A 22,467-nucleotide genomic window follows, 5' to 3' on the forward strand; every position below is an offset into this window, starting at 1 on the left:
TTTACGTTTCATGATCAATACATACATATTTCACCAATATATATAAAAGTTGTACATTTAAAAACTATAAATGGAATGCTGTTTAATGTACAGTGTCTGTTTTGGTTTGGTTTGATTTTATAATGTCAAAAATAAATTTCTTAAAACATTAAAAAATTCAAAGTACAAATTATCAAACAACAAAGAACAAGTTCGCAGAGAAAAGTTAGTATAAACAAACTAACAAAAACAAGAACACTATAAATATCTAACAGTGTACAGGATAAGCAATTTAAATAAAATAGGCAGCAACTATACATTCTAACCACATCTATTGCTCTACTCTTAAAATTGATGTTACAATTTCTACCAGTGGAAAGGGACTTTGCAGAGAGGTGAAGAAGGACTTAACAGATATATTCTAAAAACTAGATGAATGTTCATTAAACTCTTTATATCTAGAAGAAAGACATCACAGTTCATGAATCCATCCAGGTTCTCTTTTCCCTGGCAAGAATCCTGAAATATCTAGTGGCTTCCTAAGTTTACCTTGCATCTCAGGAGTGATGTACCCAAGGAAATATTTATTGGCCATTCACATGAGCAGGAGTGCCGTTCTAAGAAGCCAGGCCTCCAGGTTGCTGGTCAGCATCCTCCAACACTGCATTAGCCCTGTACCCAAGGTGATAATCCACAGCCCACAGAACAGGGGTCTTACAGGGTTCATATGAACTCCTAATAAAAATTGTGGGCAAGAGGAGCACCTGGGTGGCTCACTTGGTTGGGTGTCTGCCTTCGGCTCAGGTCATGATCCCAGCGTCCTGGGATCCAGCCCGTCATCGGGCTCCCCACTCGGCAGGGAGCCTGCTTCTCCCTCTCCTCCCAGCTTGTACTCTCTCACTGCCTCTCCTCCTCTCTCAAATAAATAAAATCTTTAAAAAAAATTGTGGGCAAGAATACAATTTTCCAAAACATACCCATCCAAACTGAAGAAGTTTACTTGCTTTAGAAATGTACTAAGGTAACTGAACTAGTGCATTTGGTTCTGTGTCAATATCAAGATCATCATAGGCTGGGGAGGAAACAGCTGAAATGATTTCTAGAGAGAAGTGGGAGAAAAAGTAAGTTTTGATTGGTTTCCTTGTAAGTTAGGGTCTGTAGCATGAGAACAGATGCTCAGAATAATAGTATTTTACCGGTTGACTCCTAATTTGCAGAAATGAGCTACTGATAATTACCACCATTTCATTATCATGAAGAGAGACATTTATAAATAATCAGTAAAAGTGTTACATTTGTGGTTGCTGATACGCCTTTATCTGTATAAACATCTTCTCTTTCTAGAAATATGATCAATACAATGAATACATACCTTCCAGAAGCTCAGTTTGCTGATGAATCAGTATCTGATCTATCTATTACAGTAAAAAAAAAAAAAAAAAATTAAGCTATATTTCCATGCTTTCTACACCAACCAAATTAATATTAGTGCTTTTATATTTTAAGGAATGCATATAATCAATTATCAATATTTATCAATATTTAATAATAGCATACTTACTTCTAAACTTTTATACCTAAAAAGGTATAAAATTAAAATTAATATATCTTTAATTGAAAAACAATCATCGAATGTGTTCACTATTAATGTGGGCAAATTCAGGTCAAATAAAATTGACTTACACTGGAATCCCTCTAAATTTTTTTTTTTAAAGTTCCTTCTTGAAAAGACTTAAGAAATATTAAGACTCTTTATCCACTTGAAGAGATTCTTTCCAAATCTAAAAAAAAATTTAAAGTGTGCTTGATATCATCTTTTGGAGCAGGTAATAACTTCCCCTATACATTCTGTAAGGCCTTGATTTTAAAAAGAATCTGTTTAAGGTATTTGTCAGAGAATATATGAACTACAAAAAGTTCTTACAATACATGCTGCCCAAGTGCATTGTGGGAAATTAAATTAGTACAGAGAGTACAAGAGAGCCAATTCATTTACTGAAAACTGGTTGGTTACCACAGGAATATATTTATTTGTTTATTGATCAGACACATAGGATTTCATATTCCTACTCTACCTACCAGATTTCCAACACTGGGCAAATACTAACACTCACATTGCTAGGATATGGTATCATGCAGTACACCAAAATCCAGGATTTTTTTTTTCTTACTTGTGGCGTTAATAAAATTGGTTCTTCCAAAGAGCAAAGCATCATAAAATACAGTTTTATTAATGATAATAAAAAGTGTATCATGTTATACACAAAATATTAACTCTTTGTTTTTGGTACCACTTATTGACACTCAACACCAAATTTAGTTTAATGTTTCTTTTCACCTTCCAGGAAGTTACTTGGTGTTGGGATTAAAGACAGTGAGATCCAGAACCAAGGCTCTAGAAGTAAGAAGCCATTCCCACTTTCTTAGTGTTTTGGCTCTGAGTCAATTATATAACTTCTCTGGACCTCAGTTTCCTCTTGTGTAAAATGATGATAATATTAGCACCTATATATCATAGAGCTTCTAAAAGGATTAAATAAGTTAATACATGTGTTATACTTAGGAACAAAGTCTGGAAAATAGTGCTTAATAAAGGTTTGTTATTGGCCATTACCACAGATTATATTCAAAAATCATAGAAAACACAATTTCCTAAGATATTTGTATTTCACTTTAAAAGTAAACTTCACCTAGAAGTATAGTAATTTGTCAGCATTAAATGTTGTTTTATCATTTCAGACTTTTGTGAATTAATCATTTGTTAATTTTATTAAGCGAACTATAAGGACAGTTTTATTTTTTATGAGTGTTTCATTTATTTGAAATTACCTGACTTAAATATTCCAATCCAGGTGGACAGTCTAATGGAGGTGGTGGTTCTGGCATGCATGGTACCCCTGCAGGTCCACCTGGCTGATTATACACTGGCTGGTGTTGGACAGGAAAGCCTACTGGGCCAGCACCTGAATAATCAGCTGGCGGAATTGAGTAGCCAGCCTGAGGGCCAGGATAGCCAGCCTGAGGGCCAGGGTAGCCAGCCTGAGGGCCAGGGTAGCCAACCTGGGGGCCAGGGTAGCCAACCTGGGGGCCAGGGTAGCCAGTATGTTCTGGAGGTCCTGAAATAGAAACAGGTGAAGTAATTTGTAACTGCACAGAAAATGAAACATGAATTATTTTGGGATTACTCCTAAAACTCTGCAAACTGAAATTTTAGCTCAGAAATCCTGTTTCTATGAAGCTTAAATGTTGTGTTTTTATCTTTCAGCAAATTTTCAATGAAATATCTGTGGTTTCATATCCACTCCTACAGGGCTTGGGACTGTGAATAGAGTTGGCCCAAGCTTTATCCACTGTTCAAACTCAGTTGAAAATACTCTTGAAACCTAAGAAAGTGACAGGAAATTAACAATGATCTAGAGTCACCTGCATAAAGAGTCTGGAATACTTCAATAGAAAAGAGAGATGTCATTTTGTCAAAGGCCCAAAATAAAGGCTTTGAGTCAGCATTTCTAAAACCAAAGCACTCTATAAAAATATGATAATTCTGGAATTGTAGGAAACAGTACCTCCCTTATGTAAAGAACTACAGGGGGTTTTATCCCCTCAAGAAATATTTGGCAAGGTCTGGAGCATTTTTGGTTGTTTCAGCTGGAACAGAGGGTGATACTGGCATCTGGTAGTTGGAGGGCCAGTAATGCTGCTAAATATTTCCTGAAATGCCAGAAAGTGCCCTGAAAAAAAAAGAATTATACATCCCAAAGTATTATAGTGCTGCTGTTGAGAAACTCTGGTATAGAGGTAAAAGCATGTTGTTACTTCCACTATTGTCCAGGTGCTTATCTGGGTTAACAGTTGGCCTGAACTTTTAACCCATGGCACATTCCTGTCCTAAGACCTCCTACAAGAAAAAAAAAATCCATTATGATAGTTAGGTTACAAATTTAAATTTCATAATTTACTGCTCTCAGCACTCTGAAAAATACAATTTGAGAACCAAGGAAGGGAAAAAGTTACAATAGGCAAACTTGTCCTAGGTATTTAATAAGCACAGGAGAGGAAGAAATTTAATAGGTATATATTCTGTATTCCACGTAAATCTGTGATTACAATGAAGTTTCAAAGCTTACATGAATAGTGCACAGAGTAGCAATCCCACAGCAATGGAATATAATTTCAAAGGAATGTGTTCCATAATATTTTAACAGGAAAGGCTATGTAAAATTTATTCTTAGATTATATAATTTATAAATACTTTAAAAAAAAACACTGATGGCAAAATACATATACCATTATAAAAAGATTTAGAAGACAGACTAAATCTCATACTAATACCTTTTAAATATAGTTTTTATCATTCATTCCTTCTTAGAATAAATAAATATTTACCAATGTTCTACAATGTGACTGGCTCTGGTCTAGAATCAGAGGACACAGCTATCAACAAGGCACCCTGTCCTCAGGATGCTTATAGGGCAACTTTTGGGAAAAAGTAAATAAATTCTTTTTAAAAGATTTCAGATTGAACTCATAGAGAAAATGCATGGTAGAGAGGGAAAGGTATCAACTAGTTACTTTAGATAGAAAAAAAAAACTCTGTTGAGATCTAGAATATGAGAAAGGAAAAGCTTTATGTAAAGATCTGGTGAGAAACGTTCAAGAGGAAGGAAAACCAAATGCAAAAATCTTCAACTTTAGGAATAAATTTGGCATGTTTGAGAAAGAGAGAAACATCATAAAGGAGAGGAAGAGTAGAAACTGCTATCAGTGAAGAAATAGGAGCAGTTCATCTAGGGAGCCCATTCATAAGGAGTTTAGATTTTATTCCAAGTGTGATTGACAGGCCTTTGAGGATTTTAAGCACACAAATGAGTTCCATAATCCGATTTATATCTTACAAAGTTTTTAGGAGTCCTGAGCACTGGGATTTAAAATGAGAAATGCAGATGCAATCCCTTCCCTCACTGCCTAATGGGGAAGATAACTTTATATTTATCCTTTACTCTAGGGATCCACAACACCAGTATGATCAGTTGATTAACGAGAGTCGAAGACAAGCTCTTTGAAAGAAGGGACCAGATTTTTATGACTATATATGCCAAAAGAAAGTGTTGGGATGGGGAGAGAGAAAAGGAGGGAGTTGGGACAGCTTCCCTGAGGACCACCTTTCAGCTGAGATCTAAAGGATACAAAGGAGTTGAGTAAACCAGGGGCATAGGGAAAAAGGTTTCAGGGAGAAGCCCTGGGACAGCAACACATACAGGGTTTCTACTCATCTGTGAAAAGGCACATCGACTTGAATAGCAGAGAGTCAGGCTTAACAGACAGTTAAAGAGAATGCAGGGGAGCCCCTCGGGTCTAGTGAACCAAATCAAGCATTCTGGCCTTTATCATGAAAGCAACAAAAAGCCAATGATGTACACATTGAATACTGTCTGTAACATGAACAGATATGCATTTTTAAAGATCACTGGCTACAGTGCAAAGATCAGATCACAGGCAAACCAAATGGGGATATATGAGTTAATAGGTTACATTATTAGCGTATTTCAATCTTCTCAAGACTCTTGGAGAGGATAGTTGATTATTTCACAAATCAATGAATTAAGCATACAGAATTACCTGAAATTTGGATAATATTTTCATTTGTATAAAGTCCAATTGATTTAATACATTATTAGTATAATAGTCAACAAATATTTGTCACTTATTATTTGTAAATCATTGTACTAGGTGTTTTACATATACTCTCATTCAATCTCCAAACAAAACTGAATTGGAAAATATTAGCCCCATTTTATAGATAAGAACTGAGGCTTTAGGGTGCCTGGATGGCTCAGTCTGTTGGGCATCTGCCTTTGGCTCGGGTAGTGATCCCAGGGTTGGGGGGATAGAGCCCCACACTGGGCTCCCTGCTCAGCGGGGAGTCTGCTTCTCCCTCCCCCTCTCCCTCTGCCGCTGGCTCATGCTTTCTCTCTCTCACTCTCTCAAATAAATAAATAAAATCTTAAAAAAAAAAAAGAACTGAGGCTTAGAGGTATAGAGCAACTTGTTTGAACCACCATACAACTGTTAAGTATAGAGGCCAGAACTTGAAGCCTGATACATCCTCTCTATGCCTTTTTCCCACCTGCATAGTGGGGACAATAGTACTGACCTCATAAGATTGAGAATTAAATGAGTTAATCCACATTATGCACAGTGAGCTCTCAATTTTAAACTATCACTACTGTTAGCATCATTGTCATATTAAGACCTGAACTATATGTGGCCTTGGACTTGAGAAATAAAATTAAGCTATTTTTCTCACGAACTCTCAAGTCTGATTATAACTGAATTTAATTATGTATCACCCACTTTTAATTATCTGTGGGGTGGATTAAATCATTCTCCAAGTGCCTTGGATGAATATTACAGCTTGCTAATAATTCTTCAGTCATCATATAAAAATTTAGAGCAGCAATCCTCAGCCCTGGCTGCACATTAGAATTACCTGGGAAATTAAAAAAATTACTAATCCTTGGGTCCCATACCTGAGCTTCTGCTTTAATTTTCCTGGGATAGTGCCCTGGTATAGTGTTTTTAAGAGCTTCCAAGTACTACTTAAGTGCAGGCACTCTTGAGAACTATACCTTAGAAATTTTCTAGCTCACATTCTTATAACTGCAAACATCTGGATGAGATCCAGGCCCTACTGCAAAATTTTTGGCTAGACAATTAAAGAGGCCATTTAGTTCCAAAGCAGATTTATTTGCTCAGAGGAGAAAACAAACTAGATACACCCTTCTGTCCAAACCTGATTCCTTTTGATCCTAAATCCCTAGGACGGTCTCAAGATGGTAGTAGCCAGACTAATTGTAAATCTGGGTGCACCATGACCTTTGCCGTTTAGTAAAGTTCTAGTAATTTTGATAACTGCATTTGTCTAAATGAAAATCTCTTAAGTCTTCTATTCATTGGTTCAAAGGGAAAAATGTATTCCCTAGTATGGAGTGATATGATTCAACTGCTTTTCTTAGATGTAAGGCATGATTCAGGATGTATACAAAAGCAAATACAAAATGAAAATGAGAATTATCCCCAGGTAGCTGCATTTTTATTACTTACAGCTTCCAGTTTTAAGCGGTCACCTCTTTTCTGTGACCCTCACTGTACACAATTACCCTCAGCTAATATCTGACTCAAAAATACTCAGGGATAAATCTCCTATGTGCATGATGACAATTTTCAGAGATAAAGAATCAATGAAATCTTTTACTTAAAATGTGTATTTTGGGGTTTAATTTATGTCAAACTTTATTTGCTAAATGTAAACTCACTACTGTTTTTATTGACTCTACATCTTTATTATCCTGTATAAGTAAAAATTACATTCGTGTTATTTATGATAATACATAGTCAAGCAAAAAAACTAAGAACTAGGCTGCCAATTTCATTACTGCAGTTTTAGTCAAAGACACTACTAAAATATACACACACAGGCAGACACATATACCCTTTGGGGAATATCAATAATTGAAAAATTGGGAGTTTTTGTTCTTTAAACAAATGTTTTACCTTGGAATGCTGCTGAAGGATATTCAGGGAGATGTCCAGGCGGTAAATTTGTTCCTGGATGAGGAGCATTCATTTGCCCACCTGCAATTCAGGGAGAGGTAAACATATATCTACTTTAATAAAATATATGTCAGAAAGAAAAATACATTGTCCTTAAAAAGAAAAATACATTGTCCTTAAATAATTTTCATTTATATGATCTTGTGCTGTACTAAAATTGGTAAAGTGAACTCTTCACTCAACAAAAGCAATGCTTGCTATCAGACTTAATTTGCAGTAGAATCCTGTTTCAAACAAATTCCTTTTTGGATAAAATGAGAAAGCTGAGTGGCTGGGGCTGAATTTCTAGTTTTCAAATACGCCTGATAAATGTTTGCTTCCATATTTTGATTTTGTTGGTATTAGGAAAACAGTGTTTTAAAACCACATACAGTGAAGAAAGATGTAGGGATCGTAATGGAAAGATTATGGATGATTTCAAAGATATCTATAATTACTCCTGTAAGAATTATTTTAAAAATATGTAAAATAATGCATACATTTCAGTATTTCAATATCCTTTTTATGCTTACTCTGCAACTACCCCAATAAGGTTGAACCATAGGAAATTCCTAATATTTGACTGATTTTGACCTACAAAAATCATAATTGACTGAATTACAAAAAACTAACATATTAAACTTCGTTGAACCTCCTAGTTCTTCATATTTATGTTTTCTAGTCACTTATTTAGTAGCCATCCCAGTCTTGTTGAACACCTCCTATCTTGCCTCTGAGTTGAGCTCTGAGGCTATACTGCCTCTGTCTTCAGGCAACTTATGGTCTAGTGGACACTACACTTAAACCATGTTTCATTATGGCTTGCTAACTATAAATTCAAAATAGTTTCTTACTGAATGATGAGGGCATGGCATTAATACAGAAGAAAAAGTAAGTCAAACTTTCAATCTGATATATTTTCTATGTACTTCTTTACCACAGGCCTTCAAAGACCACTCAACTCATGTGGTTTCAGCAGGAAAGCTGGATTGTGAGCCACCGTCCTCCTCCATTCAATTGGTTTCATAATACCTTCAGCAGAATGGAGTCCATGGAGACTGTGCAAATTCAGGTAACAAAGAAACCTCTACTTCCATCTGGGCTTTTCTCTGAACAGATAGTGCAACATACCCTGATTTATTACAGATCTCTGAATTACCACAGGTCATTCCATCCCAACCATTCCCTTGTTTGTTGGCTTCAAGTGGGTGGCCTACCTCTTAGTTCTCTAGCTCTCAAGGCCCTGCCCACAGCTCCCACTCCCAACCTGAGTGGGGTCACACTTACCAGATCTCAAGAAAACACACTGCAAGTCTGACTAACAGATCTCCTCTTGAAGGATATGTCACATTTGGCACCTCTTAATAGGTACCATTATTTGAACAATAGTAAATACACATACATATCTGGGAGCTGATAGATTCAAGAAATTAGAAGCTCATAATCTCTGAGGTTTTGGCTCCAGAGTGTTGATCCTAGTTTTCGGAATTTCAGCAGAAATTCATATAAAGGGAAAACAAGCAAATGGGGAAGTGATTAAATAGACCAAAGAGCATATGAATGATGAATGGATTTCTGCATTTGTGAAATGGAACTTAAAATAATTTACAGATATCATAGGAATGTCATGTTATAAAGAAAATTAATTTTTACTTCTATATATATTTACATACTTATATACATTTTATTTCTATTTATGCACATTTACACACACACACAATTATATATATGAAGATGAAGAGTTAAAAGGTGACTATGACCTTGGCCAAAAGAATGTTTCTAAAGTGATCTGAAGCATCCTAATGCTGCAGCAGATATAGCAGTGTAATACTGTATCAATGTACATCTAAAAAGTTTTGTAAGTAAAATTAAATTAATATAGCAAACATTAAGAGAAGATCATGAAACTTCATGAAGGAAAGCTGAGGTTTCTAGTCCTACAGAGTATCTAATGTATCTAGCAAGGCTGACACTGTGGTGAGAGATAAATGTCTCTTTGGTATCTAAACAAAAATAAACAGAATATAAATCTTCTCACAAAACAGGATTTTGTTTTTCACACTTTCCCCCATATGTACTGTTTTTCTCTTCAGAACTTTAGATTTTAAAAAAAGACAAAGTCTTTTATTATATGTTTGGTCAATACCCATCTTATTTAGAATTTTCCTTTTTTTTAAGAGAGATTTATTTATTTATTTGTTTGTTTGTTTATTTATTTATTTATTTTAGAGATAGAACAAGAGAGATAGAAAGAGAGAGAGAGAGAGAAAGGGGAAGAGCAGAGGGAGAGGGAAAGCAGACTCCATGCTAAGCATGGAGCCCAAAGAGGGGCTTGATCCCATGATTCTGAGATCATGACCTGAGCTAAATCCAGAGTTGGCCGCTTAACCGACTGAGCCACCCAGGCACCCCTAGAATTTTCTTGATAGTAAAAAGCCATAACATACGATTGGTATTCATTTAAACCTGTTCACATCTGAATGTTATGAAATATATAGCAAGGATATATCTGAAGATTTTACTACAATGGACTGACATATTAAATTTATTGTCTGTTAATTTGAGTTAAATGTTTATGTATATAAAATGCATATTAAAAGGGAAAAACTGATCTAGATGGAATATAGTATAAATTATATAACATATTTCCCAGTAAGACTAAAATTCCTTAGGCTTTTCTAAGTTTTTTTTTTTATTTTTAGAGGAAAACTTAGTGATAGTGGATATATGTGTAGATTGTCTCTATAGTCAAAACAATGAACTAGACTCTGGGTTCTGAAGCATAAACAAAACAAAGGAAATTACATCTTTTCAGAAACTGAATAAAACACTATGACAAAGAACGTATTAACAACAGATTTAACATTATAAAACAAAAGTAAACACTTAAATTACTTACTTTGTTTTTCCATGATTTAAAGAGCTCTGAAAAAGAAGACCTGATATTACTACATTGTCTACAAATTTATAGGCCAAATATGACTATTGAAACAAGATATTCTGAAACTATACATACACATAGGATATTCTTCTATTCATCTCATCTACCAGAATGGTCATTTAAACCCTTTGGTCTTGATCCCATTCCCCCTTGATGTGGTTCTGAGTACAACTTAAGAAGTTGTGGGTCACCCAAGGATGGTGGACATTTTCTACAAACCTTTGTGGAGAGAGGGTCCTATGAGGCAGAAAGCCAAAAAGAAAACACTGTGATCTTAAGACTCCACATTGCAACCAAATTAAACTCCAAAACTGGAACCTTACAATCTATACAAAAGGAGTGTGTGATCCAGCATCCAGCCTTAGGTCTGGGCTCTAGACATGGTTCACCAGGACAGACGGGTTAGCTATCGGATCACACTACTGCAAATACCAGGGGATTCCAAGTTCTGTGGATATGTTCTGCCCAACTTGAACAGTAAATCTGAAAAGGCCTGAGCCTTTGTTCTATGTTTCAAAGTACACTTTTAGCCAGAGAACCCACTCTCAGGGGTTGTCATAGCTGCAGCATCATGACAATTGGACCAAAACTTTGTGTTTGGCTATTTCTACAAAAAATAACAACAACAACAATAACAACAATAATAAAAACATTGCATTCAGTGCTTCTACCTTCCAGCTCCTTGAACCCTTTTCCCCTGATTTCTCCACTTAAAATCCCAACCCCCTTTCTGCCTGCTAATTACAATTAACACATAAGGCAAAACCTCTTGTACAGAGATCCAAGGAAAGGAAACTAAAGAGACTCTAAAGCAGAGCTTATTTGTCCATATTTGTTCTTTTCTTTCCTATTTGGTTACATATTTTGAGTCTTAAACTACAGATTTGTGAGAATAAATCCCTCATGGCAAAACTACTACAAAACAAAATCTGGGTCCTCATTGTGCTGTAGGTTTTAGAATCTTTGCAATTACACAGTATCCCAAGCATGAAAAATGGTGTAAGTTCAGGTATAAAATGTTAAGTGACAGTTGTACCTGTATGTGTGCCAGGTAAAATAAAGCACTTGTGAATAAGGATGATACTCACCATGTTACCCTGTCCACTCTTGTTTGCTGTTTTAAAGATCTTTTGATTTTCTCAAACTTAAGGGTCTATTAACAAGAGGTAATGCCTCTCAGTTTTGGAAATGACTAGGCTGAGTCCTGGGTGAATTAATTAATTAAATAATGCCCCCACTACTCTTCCTAAGAAACAAATCCTAGAAAAACTTCCAAGAAAGAGAACACCATATTTATCCTGTACTAAAAGAAAAAAAGTCTCTAAGGAAGTCAAATATATTGTACCACTGGAATCTTAATTACTTCAGGACAAATATATAACTTCAAATTATAATATGATTACCACACACTTCTTCCTAATTCTGCTAAATGAGAGCTTCTGAGGAGATTAGTGCATCATATTCTATATTCATTTATGTGTATCTCTGGTAAAATTATTCTGTCAGACACCATAAGGCCCATTGCTGCTCTGGGCTATTTGAAAATTATAAACCTCTTCCATCAGGGAAGAGAAATATTGCAAGTGACATCAGTCATGGCTCCACAACTCATATTACAGTGAAATCCTAGACCCATCTCTTGGGGTCCTGAAATTTCTATCTTATTGCTTAAAAAATATTAATGTACAATCGGGAACCCAAGGGAAGCATCCCTAATTTTGGAAGATCCTAAGACTACTATGCCTATAAACTAGGCACAAACTAGATTTGAATTATTTATCCACATTTACTTCTTAATTGTTTAAGAACAAACCAGTTAACATTTTTCTGAGTCCCAAGATGTGGATATATGTTCTGAATTATTTTAGCAAAATGTTACTGCTCTAGAGACAATGACAGAATTCTATGTCCCTAACTTCCATTGAATCTGAGAGCCAAAGGAAGTCTAAAATCAGCCAGGCCATGGGTGGGGGTTGGGGAAGTGAGGAGGGAACAGGTAGAAGGCCTGTGGCTAGAGGGAGCTTGACTCACTTAAGGAAATGAGAGGTTTGTGGATTACAGAAAAAAGAGGGAGAGATCATCAGACGTGAGGATAGAGAAGTGTACAGGGTCAGTTCTTACTCATTAAATGTCTCTCTACCTGCATTCTATGATCTTAAGGGCCAGAATATGGCCTGTCTTGTCCAGGACAAGGCACTTAATGGGTGTTTGTTGACTGAACAAGATGTGTACAGTATTATTTCACTCCTTTCGGTCACAAGGAACAGCTCCCTTACAAATGTGAAGGTTGCTTAGTCTCTGATCCAGCCACTTATTTTACATGTCACTTTTCTATCCAACAGCAGACATCCACTCATTTCCCTTTTCATGTATTCTTCATTCCTTGCATCTATTCAGTGTTCAAAGCCTTGCAGTTGTCGTACTTGCAGGCATGGTATTAAGAGAAACTTCCGCTGTTAAGAAAGTTAAATGATGAAAAAGGAAATCATGAATTGATTAACAATCCCCACTAAGTGACACTCGTACTAATGTTTCTCAAACTGCTAAATTAGGAGAAACAATGCCTGCCTGTTTTTGGAACTGGGAAATAGACATTCTAGGACTTCCAGGAATAGCTGTATAAATAAAACCACATGGGAAGCAGATAATAATCTTGGAGAAGCAGGGATTTTACTATTAAAAATATTAAAAGCTAACCTTACGGAGTACTTGGAGCAGTGCTAGACACAGCTCCATTAGCTTTACACTAATATATACCATATTCTAACTCTAACTGTAACTCCTTTTTGATCTTTACACACAAAGATGAGGCAAGGAGGACAGATGAAGAAACTGGTTCTGAGTCCACAGAAATTAAGTAGTAGAGGCAGGATTCAAATCAGGCAGGTGGACTCCTGAACTAATGGACTTAGCCTCTAAGCTATAAACCACCTCTATCTTTCCAATTCATCTGGTGTTCCAGAGTGGCTAGCACAGTTTTGGGGTCCATCCATACACCTAATTAATACTTACTGTTAAATGACAGCTAAGAGGGTCTATTAATACCCTTCTAATACCCCCTTCCCAGTAAACGGGCGGATACCCACGGATCAGGTTCTTGCCGGGTTCTTCAGCGCGGCCGGAGAGGTGTACTGTACTAAGGGGGCACTGAGCCTGCAAGGAGGTTTCGGGCAGGAGACACCTGCCGGGCCAAAGAGGGCCCCACGCGAGTCGCCGCTCTGCTTCCGGGGTCGCTCCCTGGGGCCGCCGGGACGCCGACCGTCACCGTCTACTCACGCACCCAGCGCAAGCACAGCCCGCCAGCCCTCGCGCCCCGCCCCCCGCTAGTCGCCCCCAGCGCCGCGCACCCTGCCTGGGAACCCACGCGGCTCCCGCGCCCGGTGCGCACCCAGCTGTGGCTGCCGCTGTGCGGATGCTGCCTCGAGGCGAGGTACGGAAACCTCCCAACGACCTCGGCGCCGCGAAACTCTCTCGGTTTCGTTTCCCGGTTCCTCCTGTGGTCGCCAAGCGCCGGAGTGGCCGCCGTTGGGGTGGGGTTGTGGGCACTAAATTCTCGGGAACTTCCGTCTCTCTGTCCTTAACTACATCCCTTAGATTTCTGTTGCTTTCAAAGCTTGAGAGCAGTGGCGGTTCAGAGTACAAATGAGGAGGAGTCAAGCTTGTTTTTCTTCCTGGTGCTTTTTCTCTTTAGCTCTCTTAGTCTTTGCCGCCCTGTTTCTGTCTCTGTCATTCTCTCTCACTCTCTCATTCTGTCTGTCTTTCCTTCTGTCTCTTCCTCTCCCAATCCCTCATTCTCCCCCAAACGCTGTTAACAACTTTTAAGAGTCAAACTGACTAGATGTGTTTAGAATGTTTAATTTTTCTCACCCTCCCCCGACTGGCAAACAGGCTCAATAAACAAATATTTGTTAAACTGAACTGAAGGATTCATTGATTTTTTTCTTTAAAATATCTTATTTACGAAAGTAACACAGGATCTTCCGAACAATAAAGCTGAATATGGAGAAAAGCAAAACGTACCTTCTGCACCTTCTCTCCCCTTTTCTTCCCATGACTCAGGCAACAGACACTTGAAGATTTAGTAAGAGAAGAGATACGTGGGAGGAAGGAAGAGGGGATGGGAAGGGAGGAGAATAGAAAATGAAATTGAGAAAAGAAGTAAAAAGGAAGGAGGAAACCAGCCACTTAGTTTGAATCCCTTCTCATCTCTGTGACTTTGTGCACATCACAATCTCTGTGCCTCTTTTTCAATCTGTCAAATGAGGGTATATTAGTAGTATCTATCTCAAAATTTTTCTGAGGATTAAAGAAGTTAAAATATGCAAAAAGTTTAGAGTGATATACACTGTACATAGGGTTTCTTTCCATAAAGAGGATTGTTTCATGCAGACTGTTCTCTGGTGCATTGTTTTTCCTCCAGAATGGTCTCATTGATCTAATGATCTGCGTGTAGTGTATTTCCTTTTTTATAATTAGAAATTATGCTGTAGTCATCATCCTTGCACATATCCTTGTGTATACACTATAGAAAACCCATCATTCTGTTCTTCTACCAATAAAGTATGAAAACGCTTGTTTTAACACATTTCTCCACTTCTTGACTATCAATTCTAAATGTTTGCTATTCTGATTCGTAAGTATGACCTTATTATTGTTTTTGTTAATTCTAATTGTTAGTGACATTGAGTAATCTTTCATAGGATTTCTGAACATTTTACCATTTTGTTCTATGATATGGCTGACATTTAATACAGAGTTTTCTGTTGGATTGGGATATTTTTCCACTTTCTGATTTGTTGTGCTCTTTACATTTCGGGGATTGAATCCCTCATTTGTTAAACAAGGGATTTTTTTTTTTTTTTTTGCCTATTGGGTCTCTGGATTATATCTTATTTACAGTTGCTTTCACAACTCTTTCATTTTAATCATCTTTTACTGTATTTTTCACTTTTTAAAAAATATGGAATGCTTCACGAATTTGTTTGTCATCCTTGTGCAGCAGCCATGCTAATCTTCTCTGTATCGTTCCAATTTTAGTTTATATGTCACCAAAGCGAGCACCTGTGTTTTTCACTTTTGACCTCTGCATTTTGCATCTTATTTTAGAAAGCCTACTGTATATCAGGACATCCAATATGATTCCATCTTAATATCTGCTTATTCCTAATTGTGAAGAAGTTAGAATTTTCTAGTTATCTTCTTGTTATTTATAGTGTATTGTGGTCCAAGAACATACTCTGAGTGGTTTCAACCATTTGAAATTTTTTGAGACTTGCATTATGGCCCTTTTGTACACAGCCATTTTTTGTACATATTTTATATATACTTGAAAAATAAGTGTACTCTTCAATTGTTGAATATGGTATTGTGTTTTTTTGTATTAGGTCAATTTCTTAATTATGCTGTTACTTTAGCTGGTACTTTGCTTATTCTACTGATGAGAGGAATATCGATATCTCTCAGTATAATGATAGATTTGTCTATTTCTTCTTTTTTTAATGATTTTATTTATTGATTTCAGACAGAGAAAGAGAGAGAGAGAGCACAAATGATGGGGAGGGGCAGAGGGAGAGGGAGAAGCAGGCTCCCCACTGAGCAGGGAGTCTGATGTGCGGGGCTTGATCCCAGGACCCTGGAATTATGACCCGAGCTGAAGGCAGAGGCTTAACCAACTGAGCCACCAACTTAACCAACAGGTGCCCCTGTCTATTTCTTCTTGTTTTGACTTTTTTCCTTACATTTTGTGGTTGCATGATTAGGCAAAAACTAAAAGTAGTTATATTATCCTGGTGAAATGAGCCTCTATAAATAATGAAGTGTTTCTCTTTATTTCTAGTAATGCTTTTCCTTCAAAGTCCATATTGTCTGAAATCACGCTGTTATTGATAGCTTAAAGATTTTACATTGACAGATAGATAGATTCATCTTTCTAATATTGGGCACCAAGGTCAAGATGGTAAGTTTTCTCTGTGCTCTTCTCTCCTACATGGTGGGTTTTACTTCTCCTTCATGTTATAAGGTAGTAATTCAATGAACCCAGCTTTTAGTTGGGGGGGGTCTTCTCTTAGTTTTTCCTTCTTGGTGGGCCTGAAACTTATCTTTGGTTTTAACACTTTTATGGTTTTAACACTTTTATCAGAGTTGATGCCCAGAGTCTTCAGTGCTTGCAGAAGCTTCTGTTTATGGTTTAGCTTCCTGACTGCTGAACTTCTGCTGTAGGTGGGGCAGTAAAACTGTAGAGATCCAATAGATTCCATTTCCAATGTTATTTTTCAAACTTTCTGCCTTGATGAATATTGTTCTTGAGTCCCTAGATATTTCCATTCTGTTTTAAACAGAAGTCTTCTACACCTTGCTTAGGGTGGTACATACCATTTCCATATTCTCTCAATGGAGTAGTGAATGAGGAGGGGTGAATAGGCTTCTGAATATAGGCTTTCAAGCATTCCTCACTTTATAATTTTCAATTTTATCCTTCCCTTTATTTGGCATCACTAAGTGCTCAGTCTCTCTGGGATTCTGTGGAGGTAAATTGAATCTCCTTATTCTTACATCCTTCTTGACACATTTTATAACTTCCTGTGTCTTACAAGATAGTTATTACATCTGACTCTTATTTCCATTTTCTCAAATTTGTTGAAATCTTACTCCGTCTGTGGAAAGAGCTCAAGAACTTGATGACACTGATGACCTGCAGCACTGATCCTGGACTTATATAGTTCCAGATGACTTATTCTGTGAAGGTTGGCTTATGGTTATGGACACACCAAGGATATTTATTTTTGTTTTCTACCAGTTTTGTACTCAAAATAAGCAAGCTTCTTTATTGCTGTCCTCTTCTGCACAGTGGTGTGTAGGATTTTTAAATTTTACACCTCGGTTGTAGCTCTTTGTGATTCAGGCTTTTTACTTAAGCTATTTAAGGATATTTTTAGTCAAAAGCATTGTACCACTGAGGATCTTAAATGTATTCTTTCTAAAATTCTCCACCTTGCTCTTAGCTCTGTTTTCTTGTCTAGGCTAAGTGCCATAGACATTAGCTCCATGAGTCCCACAGCCCCAAGGACAGTTGATACAGTGGAAGAAGCAAGAGAAGTTTCTGACATCTGGGTGCTTCAAGTTTATTTGTATTAGGACAAAACTTTATGTGTTGAAATATTAACCTTAGCAAAGATTTTTAATTTTCCAATTAGATTACCAAACACAAATTCTTTAGTTGTCAACATTGGGCCATATTATTTGGGATAATGCTGGTGGCATTATCAACCTCCACCTCCAAACTTCAATGACACAACAAAAAGCCTTTTTTTTTTTCTTTTTACATAATGGACCAACCGAATGGAAGTGTTCCCCTTTGGTGGGGTGGGGGCTCTGCTTTACAGCATGACTGAAGGACCCAGGCTAATGGCAGCACTGGCATCTTTAAGATATGGCTTCCAAGATTTTTCTGGGCTTTGACATTGAGTTTGCGGAGAGAAGAAAAGAGAAGTTGGTTGTACATGGTAAGTTTTTATGGGCCAGGCCTGGAATTGACACACATCATTTCTGGTAACATTTCCTTGGTTAGAACTTTGTTGAATGGCCACATGGAAATGCAAAGCAAGCTGGGAGATGCTATCTGGTGTCTTCCCAGAAAGATAAGGAAATGAATTCCTTATTAAGCAAAAGATTTTTATATCATCTTCTACAGGTTTTTACTAAAGATAAAAACAAACCAAAAGTTCCTCTGTAACAAACTATACATTGCCAGATGTATGGTCACAACTGTTTATAAAATCTTAAATTTGGTTACCTTACTAACAATATTTTCAGAAATTTGTATTAAGAATCACTCCAAATGAGCCAGGTTTCATTTTAAATACTCATATTTTTCCAGTCCCACTGAGAAGAGAAATGGGCATTTTAAAAGTAAAAATGTATATAACTGAGTCTATCAAGATTTTCCAAGCACGTCTTATAACAGGAAAATATAAAACATACAGAGAGGATATTTATCCAGAAATAAGAGTTCTGTAATGGCTTTCTGTACAAAAAGATTTTTCATCTAAATTTTGAAAGAAGAGTAGGAGATAGCCATGAGCATAATAAGGCTGAGACATATGCAAAGTTAGGCCTCGGTGTCTTTCAGGAATACAAGTGGTTAAGTATGCTGCAGTGTAAGAGGGGGCAGGACAGGGAGTTGAACTCTTGATGTTGATGCAAAGACAATGACCTGTTCGCCAACATTTGTGTTTTCTTTTTCTTGGGATAGAATTGTTGCTGCTAAGTGTTCAGCTGACATGTGGCCATGTGGCAGAATGGCAGCCAATAGCTGTGAGAAGAAACAAATGTGTTACTTCTAAGCCAAGGTTCTTAGGAAGTAGGTGAGTCTTCACCATGCTTTTTCCCTCCCATTGGCTTGATGCTGAAGATGATGAGACCCTATGAGATGGTGGAGCTACAAAACAGAAGGATCTTGTGGCCCTGAAACACCGCATGAATAAGAGCTGCCTGCAGACGAGAAACTCCCACCTTGATCAGTAAGCCAGAAATAGGCTTGTATTGAGAAAAGCCATTGAAATTGGTTATAGTAGTTATGATTATCTAAACTAATCAATCTTGGGCAAGGTAGGCAGGGACCGCAGGTAAAGGCTCATACACTATGCTAAAGAGATTGAGCCTGATATTGGAGAATGGGTTGATAACATAATTTTAATTATGAAAAGGACACTATTAGGTTCTTGCTTTAGAAAAACAAAATTAGTGTGGGTTTGTAGGATAAGAGAAACAAGGATAGCATTTTAGTGACAATTCCAGACATAAAATAATACAATACTGAAAAATATAGTGAGGTAGTGTTTAGTGAAATTAGAAAAGAGGGAATGTATTCCAGGGATAGAAAGAAGGGGGGAAAAAGGAAGAATAGGTTGTGCTTGGTAAGATTTTGGGTAGGGAAAGAAAAGAGAAGTATTTTAAGAATGTTTCTGTAGCACCTGGGTGGCGCAGTCGGTTGTGTCTGATTCTTGGTTTTGGCTCAGGTCGTGATCTCAGGGTCGTGAGATTGAGCCTCATGTCCTACTCTGTGCTCAGCATGGAGTCTGCTTAAGGCTCTCTCACCCTCTCCTCCTGCCCTTCCGCCCAGCACCCCCCTCTCTCTTTCTCAAATAACTAAATAAATCTTAAAAGAAAAGAAAAGAAAAAAGCAAGAATGTTTTCATCTTGAACAATTGAATGGATGGTAGTGCACACATATAGTAAGGATCACAGAATGAGATTAGGATAGAGACCGGTTAAATTAGTTGAGTTTGAGATGCCTATGGGACAAAGTGGAGGCAACTGATTAAGATATCCCTGTCGAGAGAAACAGAAATGTGCACAGTAATCAAATTATCAAAACAGGTAGACTCACACCACTGAAACTGCAGTATGAGGAATGGGTCAGGCATGGAGATAAAGCAATGTTTAAAGAGCATGGACTTTTTATCCTTTGCCTGACAGAAAAAAATTGAAAGGGAAGACAGGGATATTTCTAAAACTGAAGTGGAAGACTTTTAATGAGGACGTAATCAAAGGTGTTGCAAGCTGTAGGCTGGAAAGGAAGTTGCAGTTGTGGTGGCCAAGTGCTTTGTGTAAGTCACAAGATCATGTTCTCTAGGGAGTTGAACTCTTGTTCAGCTGTTCTCTGGTTTGCACCCAATGATGAGAAAGAGTGCTTATACATACCTTGTGGTTAAACACGATGCCTAATTTATTGTGCCTTCCACCTCCCCAGTTCTTGATGGAAAGGGAGGTCACTAAGCAGAAAACATATTCCGTCATCTTATGCCACAATTTGAAACCTAGTCAGTGGATATAACCAGAGCCGAAAGAAAGTAGGATCTCACCCTGTAGTTCCAGGTCCCTCTAATGTGGTAGTTCCCCTTTTTCAGACAAAATACAGAGAGAGACAGAGACTGGAGTGGGAGTGCAGATCCTGTGTTTCATTCGGGCAGAGTGAGAATGACCACTCTGCAGTATCAGGTTGCCCTGGGAGCGGCACAGAGCTGAATCTTTTCACAAGTTTTACCTCTTGTAGCTATGGTTTATCCGTCACCATCTGATAAGCTTATCTGTTTTCGTTCTTCACTTTGCACACATCAAACAATTTTCACTTACTCAAAATCCAAACCAACAAAACAAAATGAAATGATTGAATTGAGGGCCTAAAATTTCTACTTACTTAGCCAATATCAAATGGCTGTCTAAAGAGAGAATTATTTTTTTTAATTTTTATTTTGAAAGATTTTATTTATTTGACAGAGAGAGATACAGCAAGAGGGAACACAAGCAGGGGGAGTGGGAGAGGGAGAAGCAGGCTTCCCACGGAGCAGGGAGCCCGATGCGGGGCTCCATCCCAGGACCCTGGGATCATGACCTGAGCCAAAGGCAGATGCCCAAAGACTGAGAAACCCAGGCACCCCTAAAGAGAGAATTATTATTAGGTTTAGAAGGAAAAGCCAGAAAAATCTAACCACAAAAGAGGTTTTTTAAATTTACATTTCTTTTGATTTTCAGTTAAAGATTTAATAGTTTTCATAGAGTCTAACATTTAAAAGGCCATTACCATTCTTAGCAAGGGCAACTTCATTGGAATGGTAGAGTGGAAACCGTATTTCAGTGGTCTGCAGAATAAAAGGCAAGGCAACAAAATATAAACAATAAGTTTAGGATTTTAAAAAAACAAAACTACAACTACTGCTAACCATGCTTAAAAGTAATTATGAGCAAATTAAAAGAAATTATGAGCAAATATCAAGATTATTAACCATGAGGATGTAATGAGAGACCTGAAGGAGAATCGAATTCATTGGACTAAACCTTTGTTAGTTGAAAGCATAAACTTCTCTGGATGTACCAGGAGCAAAAACAAGAGAGGAGACACTTTTATGAATCTCTAGGAACAATTTGAAACCCTGTTAACTAAAGAACTAAATATTCAGATTATAAGGGTTCATGCTTATGAAGTACAAATATTTGGTTACTGGGTCAAAAGCTGAGCTTCCATGTCATACTTTTTTATGAGTATCAAAGGTAAACAAAACGAAGTAAAAAATTACAAACAGAAACCCAGAGAAGGTCAACAATGCCTTCAGCTCCTCAATAAGGCATTATAATAAATATGTCCTATGTCAACCTGAGTTCAGCATATAGATTTTATATTTAAAAAGATCAATGGATAAAACCTCAATTACTTAATTACACTGCATCATGTTTGTCTTCTGCTTGCTCTCTCTTCTGTCATTTTGCTACTCATTTGTACCACCTACAATCAAGTTGTCAGTGGAATCAACATTGACAACAAATAGTAACATGGCAACCATGTATCATGGTTGTGTTAGAAATTAGTTCTACTTTAGCCAGCTCAGTACTGGTGGTAATTCAACATTTTAACTACATTCTAAGAAGAAGAACACATAAAACTAGATCTTTCCAATAATAATATGATGTTATGTCTTTTTCAGAAAAAAGAAGAAATTTCTTGTTATTTGATGTTCAGTGTAGGTTTGTAAATTCAGATGGTGAACTAAATTCATTTGCTGGGTAATCTTTTAAATTCATACCAGAGCAGGAATTGCATTTATTTATTTAGTTGTATATTCATCTGTAAGAGATAATAGTGAAGAAAAATTTTCATAGCCATGTGTGATAACTTAAATATAGTGATGTTTTGAGGAATGTAATTTGTGCTTATTAGCCTGGTAAAGAGATTCCAAACTGTTCCTTCATTGAGTATTGAATTTCTAATTTGTTCTTTAGACTTACAGGGTTAATGCACATTGAAACATTAAGTAGTTAGGTTTAATCTGGGGTGTGTAGGTGAAGAATTCAAACCATCTAGGATAGATGCTATATTTTTTAAAGCTAATATTGGCAGAAAATCTTTTAAATGGAGTTAAATATTCAGTTATCCCTTTTTTCTTTTGAATCATTTTATG

General features: G+C 37.0%; 1 protein-coding gene and 1 non-coding gene across 13 annotated transcripts in view; both read right to left on the reverse strand.

The window, feature by feature from the left end:
* PLSCR1 (phospholipid scramblase 1) overlaps positions 1-14,629 on the reverse strand; it is a 29,186-nt gene extending 14,557 nt beyond the window's left edge. The window contains exons 1-5 of one of the 12 annotated variants that reach the window (XM_027586384.2): positions 14,534-14,629; positions 10,472-10,497; positions 7,534-7,614; positions 2,809-3,095; positions 1,352-1,394 (exon numbers count right to left, since the gene is read on the reverse strand). In XM_027586384.2, coding sequence (XP_027442185.1) covers positions 1,352-1,394; positions 2,809-3,095; positions 7,534-7,614; positions 10,472-10,484 — 424 coding nt within the window. In that variant the 5' untranslated portion in view covers positions 10,485-10,497; positions 14,534-14,629. The other 11 variants (XM_027586387.2, XM_027586385.2, XM_027586386.2 and 8 more) reach the window with 11 other exon arrangements.
* Positions 14,630-15,467: 838 nt separating this feature from the next.
* On the reverse strand, positions 15,468-15,574 carry LOC113919016. Its single transcript, XR_003518762.1, has one exon. It is a non-coding gene; the product is annotated as a U6 spliceosomal RNA (small nuclear RNA).
* Positions 15,575-22,467: the final 6,893 nt, after the last annotated feature.

This window comes from Zalophus californianus, chromosome 1, assembly GCF_009762305.2.
Source record: "Zalophus californianus isolate mZalCal1 chromosome 1, mZalCal1.pri.v2, whole genome shotgun sequence".
NCBI lineage: Eukaryota > Metazoa > Chordata > Mammalia > Carnivora > Otariidae > Zalophus > Zalophus californianus.